The 13428-nt window shown below is 39.3% G+C and overlaps 1 protein-coding gene across 5 annotated transcripts in view; it reads right to left on the reverse strand.

The window, feature by feature from the left end:
- Positions 1–13428, reverse strand: part of mbd5 (methyl-CpG binding domain protein 5) — a 172522-nt gene that overhangs the window by 70983 nt on the left and 88111 nt on the right. For all 5 annotated transcript variants that reach the window (XM_078403366.1, XM_078403364.1, XM_078403361.1 and 2 more), the window contains exons 3-4: positions 4780–4882; positions 2208–2388 (exon numbers count right to left, since the gene is read on the reverse strand). In XM_078403366.1, coding sequence (XP_078259492.1) covers positions 2208–2388; positions 4780–4882 — 284 coding nt within the window. The remainder of the gene's footprint in view (positions 1–2207; positions 2389–4779; positions 4883–13428) is intronic.

Here is a 13428-nt window from a genome sequence, read left to right on the forward strand (position 1 = left end):
ACAATGAGCACAAAGGCTGCTGGATTGTTCTAAAAAACCATAATGGTTCGTACATGTCCTTCAGAGAAATAATATGCCAGATTCTCTCAGTAATATTAATCCAATTAATAACATTGTTGTTTATTTGTAATGAATGCTTCATGAGCAACTATAATAAATGGGAGATAACACCTGAATCACCAATGTTACCTGTACCTCAAAAACAAAGTTTTAAACAAGACATTATTATAATTTGATGCCGCTGGTGTCGAAAGTTAAATTAAAATTTAACATTCATGCATGGTAACTTTGCAATTAAACTATAAAACTTGAACAAAAGAGTCAAAGTTCTCAAAGCACCTTCTTGTACTTAAACAGAGCTTGACTGAAATTAAAAAACTGAAGTAAAAACAGAAGCAACTGGAAATGCATAGCAAATCAAAAAAAAAAAAAATACATGGAGAGTTGTTTCATTTATCTGTTCACATATTCCCACATATTTAAAAAAATCCTCTAAAATTTCTAATGCCAGAGCTTTCTTCAGCAGGAGAGAAGTAACTCAAAAAACTTTCTTCAGTACAATCTTAAGTACAATCATAGAAATGTAGAGACATTCAGTCGGGGACAGGCCCTTCGGCCAACACGTTCACATTAACTATCAAGCACCCATTCTCACTAACCCTATTTTATTCTCCTCCCATTCCCATCTACCACCAGATTCCACCACTCACCTGCAATCAGACAATTTAAAGTCGCTATTTAATCTAACAATCGTTGGGATGTGTTAGAAAGATAGAGTACTTGGAGGAAACTAACAGTCACAAGGGAAATGTGTGAATTTCACTCAGGCAGAGCTAGAAACCAAGACTGAACTTGGGTCACTGGATCTGACGCAGAAGCAGCATTATCTGGATGGTGTCAGGTTAGGAAAAGGAAAAGTACAACGAGACCTGGGTGTCCTAGTACATCAGTTACTGAAAGTAAGCATACAGGTACAACAGGCAGTGAAGAAATCTAATGGCATTTTGACCTTCGTAACGAGAGGAGTTGAGTATAGGAGCAAAGAGGTCCTTCTGCAGTTGTACAGGGCCCTGGTGAGACCACACCTCTAGTATTGTGTGCAGTTTTGGTCTCCTAATTTGAGGAAGGACATTCTTGCTATTGAGGGAGTGCAGCGGAGGTTCACGAGGTTAATTCCCGGGATGGCGGAACTGTCATGATGAAAGATTGGAGCGACTGGGCTTGTATTCACTGGAATTTAGAAGGATGAGAGGGGATATTATAGAAACATGTAAAATTATTAAGGGATTGGACACGCTGGATGCAGGAAACATGTCCCCGATGTTGGGGAAGTCCAGAACCAGGGGCCACAGTTTGAGAATAGGGGGTAGGCAGTGGAGGCAGATTCATTGGATGCATTCGAAAGAGTGTTAGATAGAGCTCTTAAGACTAGCAGAATCAAGGGGTATGGGGAAAAGGCAGGAACAGGGTACTGATTGTGGATGATTAGCATGATCACATTGAATGGCTCGAAGGGCCGAATGGCCTACTCCTGCACCTATTGTCTATGTATCTATGTCCATGTAACACTGTGCCATCTTATTATGACAACAGCAGTCACAAAATGTTATGGTTACCAGAAGATTTCCATTTTAATGATATTTATTTATTTGAATTTAAATTGCCCCGTGTTGTGATGGGAATCAAATGTATGTCTCCAGATGAATGCTCCTGCTCTGGTTGCTAATCCATTAACTTTACCACTGAGCTATTGTACCCCAATTGTCATTCACTAATTTTCCTGCAATGCCAGCAGTTACTTGATTTAATAAAGACTCCCTTACCCAGTTCATGAGACAAAACAGTATTTTTTTATTCCCATTAACTGCATTGAATTATATTGCAACACCAGTTGCTGCTTTCTTTCATACACTCACTCCATTTAAACACCAGTTTAAAACATTGCAAATTTTGTTTATCAACTATTAATGTTTATCAATTAAAAGGATCTTGTCAATATTATATATTATAGCTTCTACGCTGTTCCAAGAAAATCATAGGTATACTCTACTGTTAATAGAAAGCAAACTAAAATATCACTGTCAAACACCGATAATAAATACAGAAGAGTGCAAAAGTTGAGAGACAATGCAACTTTTACTTAATGTAAATCACAATCCACACAGTCTTAAACAGATTGAATGTTACTGGATTTAAAAAAAACTTACTTGTTCCACCACCTGGGCTTGTTAAAAGCAAGGAAGGATGTGGTGTCTCGATACTTTTATGTAGTGTAGCGACAGCAATGATTTTTCGTTTATGAATGCAAAGTTTTGTCAAATCTTCATCGGCCTTGACATCCTCTGCTGTTCTTTGTTTGACAGTTGCTCCAGGGTCAAAAGTGAATACCTTAAATCAAGATAATGCTTGTGTTACTAATTCACCATCCCAACATTAATTCTGGATGTAGTGATACTCTCAGGGGAAAGTAAATTACTTTGGGGACCAGCATTTTATATAACCATGATATTTCGAAACCACTAAGCACATCTTTGGCCAATCTGCTGAAGATGTGTAAAATGAGACAGCTATTTTAAAAATATTTCTCAAATAACATCCCAGATGTTATATGTCGCGAGTGATAAAATATAAAACTTACACCCAACAGTTGGTAACTTCTGTATGTCTGCCAAAGGTAACATAATTTCAGGATTTCTTATAATGAAACAGGAAATGCTTTATAAGAGACATAGGAGCACTCGCCTGTTGCGTCTGCTCTGCCATTCAATCATGTCTGATCTATTTTTCCCTCTCAACCCCATTCTCCTGCCTTCTCCCTATCAGTCAGACAGTGCCTGTTGCGAGAGAAACAGATCATCTCCCTTGGTCCCTTTTCCAATTAACGTCCGGGTGCATAGCCGGGACTCATGTTGACTTTCTTAGGCTGCATATTAATTAATCCAAGTGGAATTATGCAAAAGTGGATTGTGGGTGCTTCTGTAAAACAAAATGCAGATCAATTGTTCCAAACAGAACAAGATCAAAGGGAACAAGACTTTGCTTGTAATGTCATTTGTAGATGGAGATTAATAAAGAAAAAATCTAACAAGACATTTTTGTATTATATAACCTAAAATTTATCCTTCTGTTCAATTTCCTTGCAAATTATAACAAAAAAGCAGTATAAAAGTTAGCACTGTTTGTTTTCATGTACAATATGGATGCATCTGTCTTTAGTCTCATGAATACTATCAGTTTTGCTTGGCGAAAATATTTTTCAAGTATCTTCGTAATAATTCCAAGAGGAACATGATTCACGAAACAGACAATGAGTAAATCAAATTCTGCTGCTTTTAAAAAGCCATTTGGATATGGATTACACCACTTGAGCACCTCTATTTCCTTTAAGCAGCTAGTGAAGAGGTGCTTTCTGGAACTGCTGCAGTCCTGCTATTCTAAGAAACAAGTACCAAGATTTAAAGCAAAGTTACAAATACTAAGGAAAAGCATCTCAAGCATTAATTATTCCAGAGTTAAAAAGGCCATCGATTTCGCACCTTCACATTATTAAAGCACTTCATGGTGAATGAACTGAATCACAGATCTGATGAAAGAAAACAAACTTGCCAATTTGTACACTATCAGAATGAATGAGTGATGAGGTGAATAATCAGTTAACCTATTTTTAAAATGAAGTAATGTTGGTTGCTCTTCCATTGAATAATGCAATGGAAACTTTAATGAAGCTGATTGACATTTGGACCACTGTGCAACAAAAGACTTCCACATACCATTAAAATAATATTCAAAGCACAATGATTTGCTGTCTAAAAAGGAAAGAAAGTCAAATCTACATGCATTTAAAATTTAAGCCTGGACATCTCAATTCAGAGAGATCCTCAGTATTATAAAGTTGACATTAGATTAATTGCCGAGTAAACTGAGCTATGAGGAAGTAGACTATTTTGTACTGAAGATTCTCTCTGGAACCTTCATCTAAAGAGGTCCTTGTAAAGCTCCTAATACGAAGTGTCTTTTTGATCATTTCTCCCTCCACTGGGCAGCATTAAAAGTCTTAGTCTCCAATAACTATTTGCCCTAACCTGCCAAGCTCTCTCTATAATTACAAACAAACATCATTTTGGTCAGTCCTGAGCTTTCCTCTACTTGTTACTGTAGAGTTGTCTCAATATTTTATAATTGTGACCATGTATCTTATTGACTTTCTCGAGCAGGCATTTCATATTATATTTTCATATTTCAGATACAGCGCGGAAACAGGCCTTTTCGGCCCACCAAGTCCGCACCGCCCAGTGATCCCCGCACACTAACACTATCCTACACACACTAGGGACAATTTTTACATATACCCAGTCAATTAACCTACATTGAAAACAATGTTAATCTTTCTCACTCCCCCCTCTTTCTCACTACATTCAACTCAGTAAAGCATTCTATATCATTTATTCCTCATCGCCATTATCCTTTTATTAATTTGAAAAGCTTCGTGGCACACTATTTTACTCATCCTTCCCTTTCACTGTTAGTCTCTCAATTCTTTATAAATGGCACATGGTCAACCAGCTTTGTATTGCTTTCTCCAAACTGAAGCAGCACCTGATGCGATCTCTTAATGTAGTTAACTGGAGTCCATGTAGTTATGATGTGTTGATGCTTAATGTGTAATATTTGCATTTTGTACGGCGCAAATAATTTGTCCTTGTTTTTCTATTTGTCATAGTGTAAAGGAATGCATTTGATTAGTTATCAAAAATGAGAAACAACTCAATTTCCTGTTACCTTTGAAAGAATGAGAGGACACTCCAAGCCACATTTGCAAGTTCCATCAGTAAGTAGATATGTTTTAACTTGCTCGATGCAAGCCAATACTGAGCCACTTGGACTAAAGAAAAAAGGAAAAACAAAAACATCGTGAAGTTCTGCACATATACAAGTTACCACTGAGAACGTTTGATGCTAATCTATTTTAACCAACCTGGCCCACAAAACAGTTTGAAGTTGCAAAAGTGAGAGTAAGAGGAGGTTACAGAGTCAAAGTGGATGAAAGTACTGAAGGCCTTTAAGCTAGGGCCTTTAAGCTACAAAGCAGTGAGAATTAAATCAGAGAAAACATTGTAGTTAGTGAGATATAGATTGGGGTCAGATATGCATCATAAAATTCTACATTAATTTAAGTTTTGAGGAAACAAAACCACAGAACATATTGAAAAAATAAAAGTTCAAACATGGTTAAACAGTATACATCACTTGAAAAAGAACTGCACAGGATATTGAATCAAATAACATGATAAAGTAACATTAACAAAAACGACCTAAATTCCCTCTTTGCTTTCAGATCAAGCAGGTTGGCAGTGCCAGTGTGAATATTCACCCTTATTTTCTGTCACTGCAAAATTCAAGATGATTCTATTTCTGTATTTGTTTACAAGTCTTTGCATTGTTAAATACGCTCCTGTGGGAAAATTGCTTGCCTTTAAAATAGGCTAGACTGAAAGCTGAAATGGGTGGGCAGTCTTATGAGGAAAGGATAGCCAAACTAGGTTTCCAGCTAGGAGTTTAAAAGATAGGACTTGACCAAAACACACAGGAACCCGAGAAGTTTTGATCGGGTGGAGACGGAGGGATCCCTGTTTAACAATAAAGGGTGCTCTACCTTGATAGGCAAGGGGAAGGTGATTTTTTTCTCTATCAGCAAATCTTTTCTCAAAGGATAGTGGAAGCAGATGCTGACTTTTTTAGGCAGCTTTAGGTAGATTCTTAATATCAAGTTCATAAGTCACTGGAACAGAATTAGGCCAGTCTACTCCACCATTCAATCATGGCTGATCTTGTTCCCTCTCAACCCCATTCTTCCGTCTTCTCCCCATAACCGTTGACATCCTTACTAATTAAGAACCTGTCAATTTCTGCTTTAAAAACACCCATAGACGGCTTCCACAGCAATATGCGGCAATGAATTGCACAGATTTACCACCATCTGGTGAAATAAATTCCTTCTCATTTCCTTTATAATGTCCTTTTGTTGAAGACGAGACCCCAGCAAGTGCAGGCCCAGAGACATCAAATGCTCATCATACGTTAAACCAATTATCCCTGGGATAACTCTCGTAACCCTCCTCTACACCCTCTCTACCGTCAGCACATCGCCTCCTCAGATATGGTGCCCAAAACTGCTCACAATAATCCAAATGTGGTCCGAAAAGTGCCCTCTAAAGCCTCAGTTTCATTTCCTTGCTTTTATATTCTAGTCCGCTCGAAATGAATCAATTTGCCTTCTTTACAATCGATTCAACCTGCAAATTAATATTTTGGGAATCCTGCACCAGCACTCCAAATCCATTTGCACCTCTGATTTCTAAATCTTCTCCCCATTATAAAACAATCTACACCTTTACTCCAACTACAAAATGCATGACCAAACACTTTGTTATGCTCCATTCTACCTGCCACTTCTTTGTCCATGCTCCCAACTCACCCAAGTCCTTCTGCAGACTCTTCTCTACTGCTTGCCACTCTACCTCTCTGTGTATCATTCGCAAACTTGACCATAAAGCCATCAATTCCATCATCCAGATTATTAATATAAACATGAAAAATAACGGACATAATAACGACCCCCTGCGGAACACTACTAGTCACTGATAGCCAACCAGAAAAATTCCCACTTTTTGCGTTCTGCCATTCAGCCAATCTTCTGTCCAAGCTCATATCTTCTCTCTAATACCATGGGCTCTCATGTTTAGCACCCTCACCTGTCGCACTTTATCAAAGACCTTCTGAAAATCCGAAATCAAGGATTGAATGGTTACCATGGGTAAACAAGAATACATAGTGGAGATTACAGTCAAATCCTCTGTGATCTCATTAAATAGTGCAGCAGGATTGCAGGATTGAAGGGTTGAACGGTCATTACCTATTCAAACCATAAGTTCAGAATGGTTTTGGCATTCTGCCAAATCAAACTCTTAAATGCACATTAGATCAATGGCTTACAGCCACATCACGACAGTTGGCGATTTATCAATTTCAGGCCCCGAAAATCAATATTTATTGTTGAAGCTGAACATAATGACTGCTACAATTTGAATTTACAAAGAATGCTTAAAGTCTTAATTATCAGAGTTGCTTCAGATGACTTTGTCAAGGTTATGAATTTGGGTTTAAAATCAAACTTGCAAATTCATAGTGATTCAGAACAAAATATTTAAATTGAAGAATAATTGCCATGCTTATTTGCAAACAAAATCTCTGCATTTAGCTGGGCTTAAAAGTAATACGGTCCTTTCGGTTAGCCCTTTCAGGACGTAACTCAGCTGATATGGTAGAGGTTAGACAAACTGTTTTAATGCTGCTGGTGCAACTTTTCAGTTGAATTATAAATAACATTCCATCTACACAGGTAGTCAAAAAGATCGTACATCACTATTCAAAAAGTTGGGGCTGGAGAAAAGGATGGAGCTCCCCGTGCCTCTGAATAAATACAAGTCCATTCTTCTAGCAGCACCACAGAAGTTGAAATGGTCTTTCATCTCTCCACAGCTTATGGAATCTTTTTGCCAACATGGCAAATGGTACCCACACGTCAAAAAATTAACAGGCTCCGCAGAAATTTGGGTGAAAGAAATGAAAAGTGCTATAAATATATGTTTTCATTTTTAAAGATGAAAGCAAAGTGAATTGATGACCAAATAACCAAAATATCTTGCTTTGCAGTTTAAGCCTGTTAATAAATAGTACAAAAGTTATTTGTTTAAGAATGAATGAAAATAGAGTTGGTTCATAAAATTGCTGACATAGAAGAAAAATTATGTTTTTGCATATTCTTATGAAGTAATGAGCACAACTTAGTGATCCAATAATGCTTTCAATAGTTATCTTGGCAACACATCTACTGTACGCGTATTACATTATCCTTCGAAGCAATTTGTCAGTTGGCAGTCAACAGAATTTTATTCTAACAAAAGGTCCTGTTGTATTCAGAATAGTCATAAACAGTGACTGCACTCACCCCTATATTACTGCACAAAGTAAAGTTTAATATTAAAAATCAGAGGTTTGGAAAGATACACTGTTAGGTGACATGTTTATGTCAACCTTGGATCTGTAGCAGCACTTCAGAATTGAGCACACATTTCACACATCAGCTTATCCAAATATAGGCACCAATGTACACTACAGCAGAATTCAGTAATAAATAAACCTGCTTTATTAATTGACAACTTCCTTGCTGCCAATTAATTGTCGAGGAAGAGACCTGGGAAATAGAGATTGGGATCGCAACATATAAAGTCAGATTAATTTGAAACCCTATCATTCTTCCTCCAATCATTTTGTTTAATTTATTTGCCGTTTTGATTGCCAAAGGAATTTCTCTGCACACACTTCTGACAGCCTGTATGCAGTTCGAAGTTGGTGATCATCAATGAAATGGGCAAAGTTTAAGGCAGTGTTTTTTGTTTTGTGGGCAAAAGGTGCCAGTACGCATAGAATTCCTCGTTGTTGAAGCCTCCGGTGGATCATTATCTGAGAAGCCGCATAAGCTGTTTAGGGGCTTGCTGTTTAATTCATAAACTTTATTTTAACTTTAAGAGCTGCCAATATGCCTTATCTGTGCGTACAGTCACAAAAAAGTCCTGATTTAAGGTTTTGAGTAGGAGGCTTAGGAGAGATTTGAGAAACAATTTTCCATCCAGAGTGAAGGCGAAATTTGAATAACACATACCAGTTAGTGGAGGCAGTTGGAGGATAGAGGAAGCAGTTGCTATCATAACTTAAGAAATATGTAGGTAAGTAATTGAAACAACGCAGCAGAGTGCTAGAAAATTTAATGACCATAGATAGGGACTTGATGGCCAGTGCGAGACAATAGGTGCAGGAGTAGGCCATTCGGCCCTTCGAGCCAGCACCGCCATTCAATGTGATCATGGCTCATCATCCACAATCAGTACCATGTTCCTGCCCTCTCCCCATACCCCCTGACTCCGCTATCAATAAGAGCTCTATCTAACTCTCCCTTGAAAGCATCCAGAGAATTGGCCTCCACTACCTTCTGAGGCAGAGAATTCCACAGATTTACAACTCTCTGAGTGAAAAAGGTTTTCCTCATCTCCGTTCTAAATGGCCTGCCCCTTATTCTTAAACTGTGGCCCCTGGTTCTGGACTCCCCTAACATCGGGAACATGTTTCCTGCCTCTAGCGTGTCTAATCCCTTAATAATCGTATATGTTTCAATAAGATCGCCTCTCATCCTTCTAAATCCCAGTGTCTACAAGCCCAGTCGCTCCAGTTTTTCAACATACGATAGTCCCGCCATTCCGGGAATTAACCTAGTGAACCTACGCTGCACACCCTCAATAGCAAGAATGTCCTTCCTCAAATTTGGAGACCAAAACTGCACACAGTACTCCAGGTAAGGTCTGACTAGGGCCCTGTACAACTGCAGAAGGACCTCTTTGCTTCTATACTCAACAATGGTCTGAAGAGCCTTTTACCTTGCTCTAAAAATCTATGTCTCTAACATTGAGAACTGTGATGGGATATGCACTCTTCTTATTTGACTCTCAGGTATAGCGGTCAACACATTCTGTGTTGGCAGACAAAAAGACAGGAACATTCACATGCCTTTTGAACAATTGGGAGAAGAAATTGTGATGCAAGCTGCTCAGCGACATCTGCAAAGTCCTGTAGCACAGTTTGTTCAAACTTCCTAGTAAAGCATAGTGAGCATACATTTCTATAACACTGTGGTGGCATCAGCCATTTTCTATGGAGTGGTCTGCTGGAGCAGCAGCATCTCAGCAGCGGAGGGGAAGAGATTGATCAGCTGATCAGGAAGGCCAGCTCTGTCCTGGGTTGCCCCCTCGACTCAGTACAGGCGGTGGGAGAAAGGAGGATGATGGCAAAGATAACATCGCTACTGGACAACAACCCCCACCCCATGCAGGTCACTGTCACTGCACTGAGTAGCTCCTTCAGTGACTTCTTTACCCCAAGTGTGTGAAGGAGAGATATTGGAGGTCCTTCCTTCCAACTGCTGTGAGACTGCACAACCAGCGCTACTCCCAGCAGACCAGTTAACAGACCAGTTAACAGTAACAGTTTAAAAAAAACACTGCAAATGATGACAATTATCCTTATCTTTATTTTTTTTAGAATTCGTAACAAGGACAGAATACCCCTCGTTCTCACCTTCCACCCCATCAGCCAGCGTATCCAACAAATCTGACAATGTGCACTTTAAACACATGTGATTTTTTCTATTACAAATCTCAAATTGTGGAGTACAGAGGCAAATAAATAAATGATGAGTCTTTGTCCCAAACATTATGGAGGGCACTGTAGGTCTTGAAAGCACTTCGCTATTATTCAGAAAAAATCTGAGGATATGCATTCAGAGAATTACCAGTGAACTATAGCACTGCTGGAACAACACCATTACAGTTTCTTTGCATAACTCTAACACCTCTCTAATCATTTACAATTAATGCTACAGAGCAGGGAAAAAAAACCTTGCAAATAATGAAACCAGCTTCCTTTAGACTTGACATAAATATAAACCAAAAATCCCTAAAACACTAATTTTGGAAGCAATGCATATTCCGTTGGTGACACAAGATAACAGAACCTATTTAAAAAACTTCTGTTAGAAATATAACCATCACCATGCAAAGTACATCAGAAACTATATTATTGCGTGGGCAAAAGCAGAGATTTTATATATTTCTATAGATATGCACATAAATATCCCAAAACCCAGAGACAATTCAGGATTATTGAATACCAACACTCAAATAATGATAATTTGGTTCAACTATTTTCCTACTGAAAACTGTGTTCCACTTTATTCATCAACAATGCACTTTACGATAGTGTAGGAAAATAACTGCAGATGCTGGTACAAATCGAAGGTATTTATTCACAAAATGCTGGAGTAACTCAGCAGGTCAGGCAGCATCTCAGGAGAGAAGGAATGGGTGACGTTTCGGGTCGAGACCCTTCTTCAGACTGATGTCAGGGGGGCGAGACAAAGGAAGGATATAGGTGGAGACAGGAAGCAAGAGGGAGAACTGGGAAGGGGGAGGGGAAGAGAGGGACAGAGGAACTATCTAAAGTTGGAGAAGTCAATGTGCATACCGCTGGGCTGCAAGCTGCCAAGGGAAATATGAGGTGCTGTTCCTTCAATTTCCGGTGGGCCTCACTATGACACTGGAGGAGGCCTATGACTGAAAGGTCAGACTGGGAGTGGGAGGGGGAGTTGAAGTGCTCAGCCACCGGGAGATCAGGTTGGTTAAGGCGTACTGAGCGAAGGTGTTGAGCGAAAAGATCGCCGAGCCTGCGTTTGGTTTCACCGATGTAAAGAAGTTGACATCTAGAGCAGAGGATACAATAGATGAGGTTGGAGGAGGTGCAGGTGAACCTCTGTCTCATCTGGAAAGACTGTTTGGGTCCTTGGATGGAGTTGAGGGGGGAGGTAAAGGGACAGGTGTTGCATCTCCTGCGGTTGCAGGGGAAAGTGCCTGGGGATGGGGTGGTTTGGGTAGGAAGGGACGAGTGGACCAGGGAGTTACGGAAGGAACGGTCTCTGTGGAACGCAGAAAGGGGAGGGGATGGGAAGATGTGGCCAATAGTGGGGTCCTGTTGGAGGTGACGGAAATGTTGGAGGATGATTTGTTGGATACGCTGGCTGATGGGGTGGAAGGTGAGAACGAGGGGGATTCTGTCCTTGTTACGAATGGGGGGAGGGGGGAAATAGGTAACAATGTTGAACCTGGAAAAAAAGGGTTAGAGATGTTGGACAAAGCATTGACAAGGTGAAAAAAGGGGGCACAAGGCAATACAAACTAGTGAATGGGTTAAAAAGAGCGCAACACAGGTGATCACGGTTTCACATCACTCGGACTGGAGAAGGAGGAATGAATTGAAGATTAGGAAGGAGTTGTGGAAGTTGCAAATTACAAAAGGATAAAATAGGTCGCTTTCACCACGTTTCAATAATGAGGACAAGGATTTTGAATTAAATGCACTGGAAGATAGGTAGCTGGTTGGGTTAGAGATTCAAAAAGATATTTGCACCAAATAAAAAAACAGAAGTTGAACATGATGTTTAAGTATGGACGTTCTCATTTCATTCTGTTAGTTAACCAGTCCAGAAACCAATTTGGAGAGAAATTAGTTTCAGAGTTTTGAGTTTGAGTTAAGAGTTTTGAGGACAAAAGAATGACTGCTAATTATAAATCCCTTAGCCATCTCTTGGCTGCAAGAGCCAAGACTATTGACTTTAGAAAAATTGAAGCTATTTTTTTCATATAATTGAAGTATTTAAAATATGAAGGAAATAAAATAGTCTGTGTGAACAAACTATTTGAACAACAGGTTAGCAGGCACAAGGTATACAAGCTGTGTAGGCACACAATTTGGTTCGAGGTCAGAGTTATTTTATTTACACAAAGCATTGTCAACACAAAATAAATTGCCAGCTCAAGCAAAATGTGGCTTGATGTCACAGTTAAAAAAAAACATTTACATGGGCCCTGATGCGGAGCGAAAGCTCTATCTGGGATCATGGGTATTGCATGATTACCATTTTCTTCAAAACTTTCAGTTCAGAAGAGGTATTCACAGATATTGTTTAGAATTCGTTTTTTGTTTTCCTTCAGGAGATTGCATAAATACAAGCAAGAATTAATCCGAGGAGTCAGGTAGTTCCGTTGTGTGATGGCTCTGTGAAACAGACTTCATGAAGCAGCTTGTAATTTCCTGCCCGGCATTTTTGCATCTGCACCCAGCTCCATGCTTTACAATGAAATTTTACATCTTGATTCACATCACTCCCTACCTTTACTCTGCAACTTCGAGCTTTCTCAACCCAAAATATCACCTGGCAATTCGACCCACATTATTGAAACGTGGTGAAAGCGACCTATTTTATCCTTTTGTAATTTGCAACTTCCACAACTCCTTCCTAATCTTCAATTCATTCCTCCTTCTCCAGTCCGAGTGATGTGAAACCGTGATCACCTGTGTTGCGCTCTTTTTAACCCATTCACTAGTTTGGGTCCTGTACATTGTTTTGCTCAAGAGTCCAGCATCTGCAGTTCCTTGTGTCTCCACCCCAGCCTTGCACTCACCCCTCTCCAAAAGTAGAAAATACTTTTAAAATATTACAATGTACAATAAAACCATGCGACTGTAACAGCAGCAACAACATTCACTACAGAACTCTACTGAAGGAGGTGTAACTCAGTGTCTGCAATCAATTGCCATTAGTAATGTAAAAGCCTGTTAAAAGCTTTATCCTTTCATCACAAGACCACGAGAAGGAATTGAGGCGACAACATGCATTACATGTAAATTGGTGAGTTTGACCGGCAAAATCTGCCAGTTGCACATCACATGAAAAAGTGTCAAATTAACATAGTATTCCATGTT

Source organism: Rhinoraja longicauda, chromosome 8 (genome assembly GCF_053455715.1).
Source record: "Rhinoraja longicauda isolate Sanriku21f chromosome 8, sRhiLon1.1, whole genome shotgun sequence".
Classification (NCBI taxonomy): domain Eukaryota; kingdom Metazoa; phylum Chordata; class Chondrichthyes; order Rajiformes; family Arhynchobatidae; genus Rhinoraja; species Rhinoraja longicauda.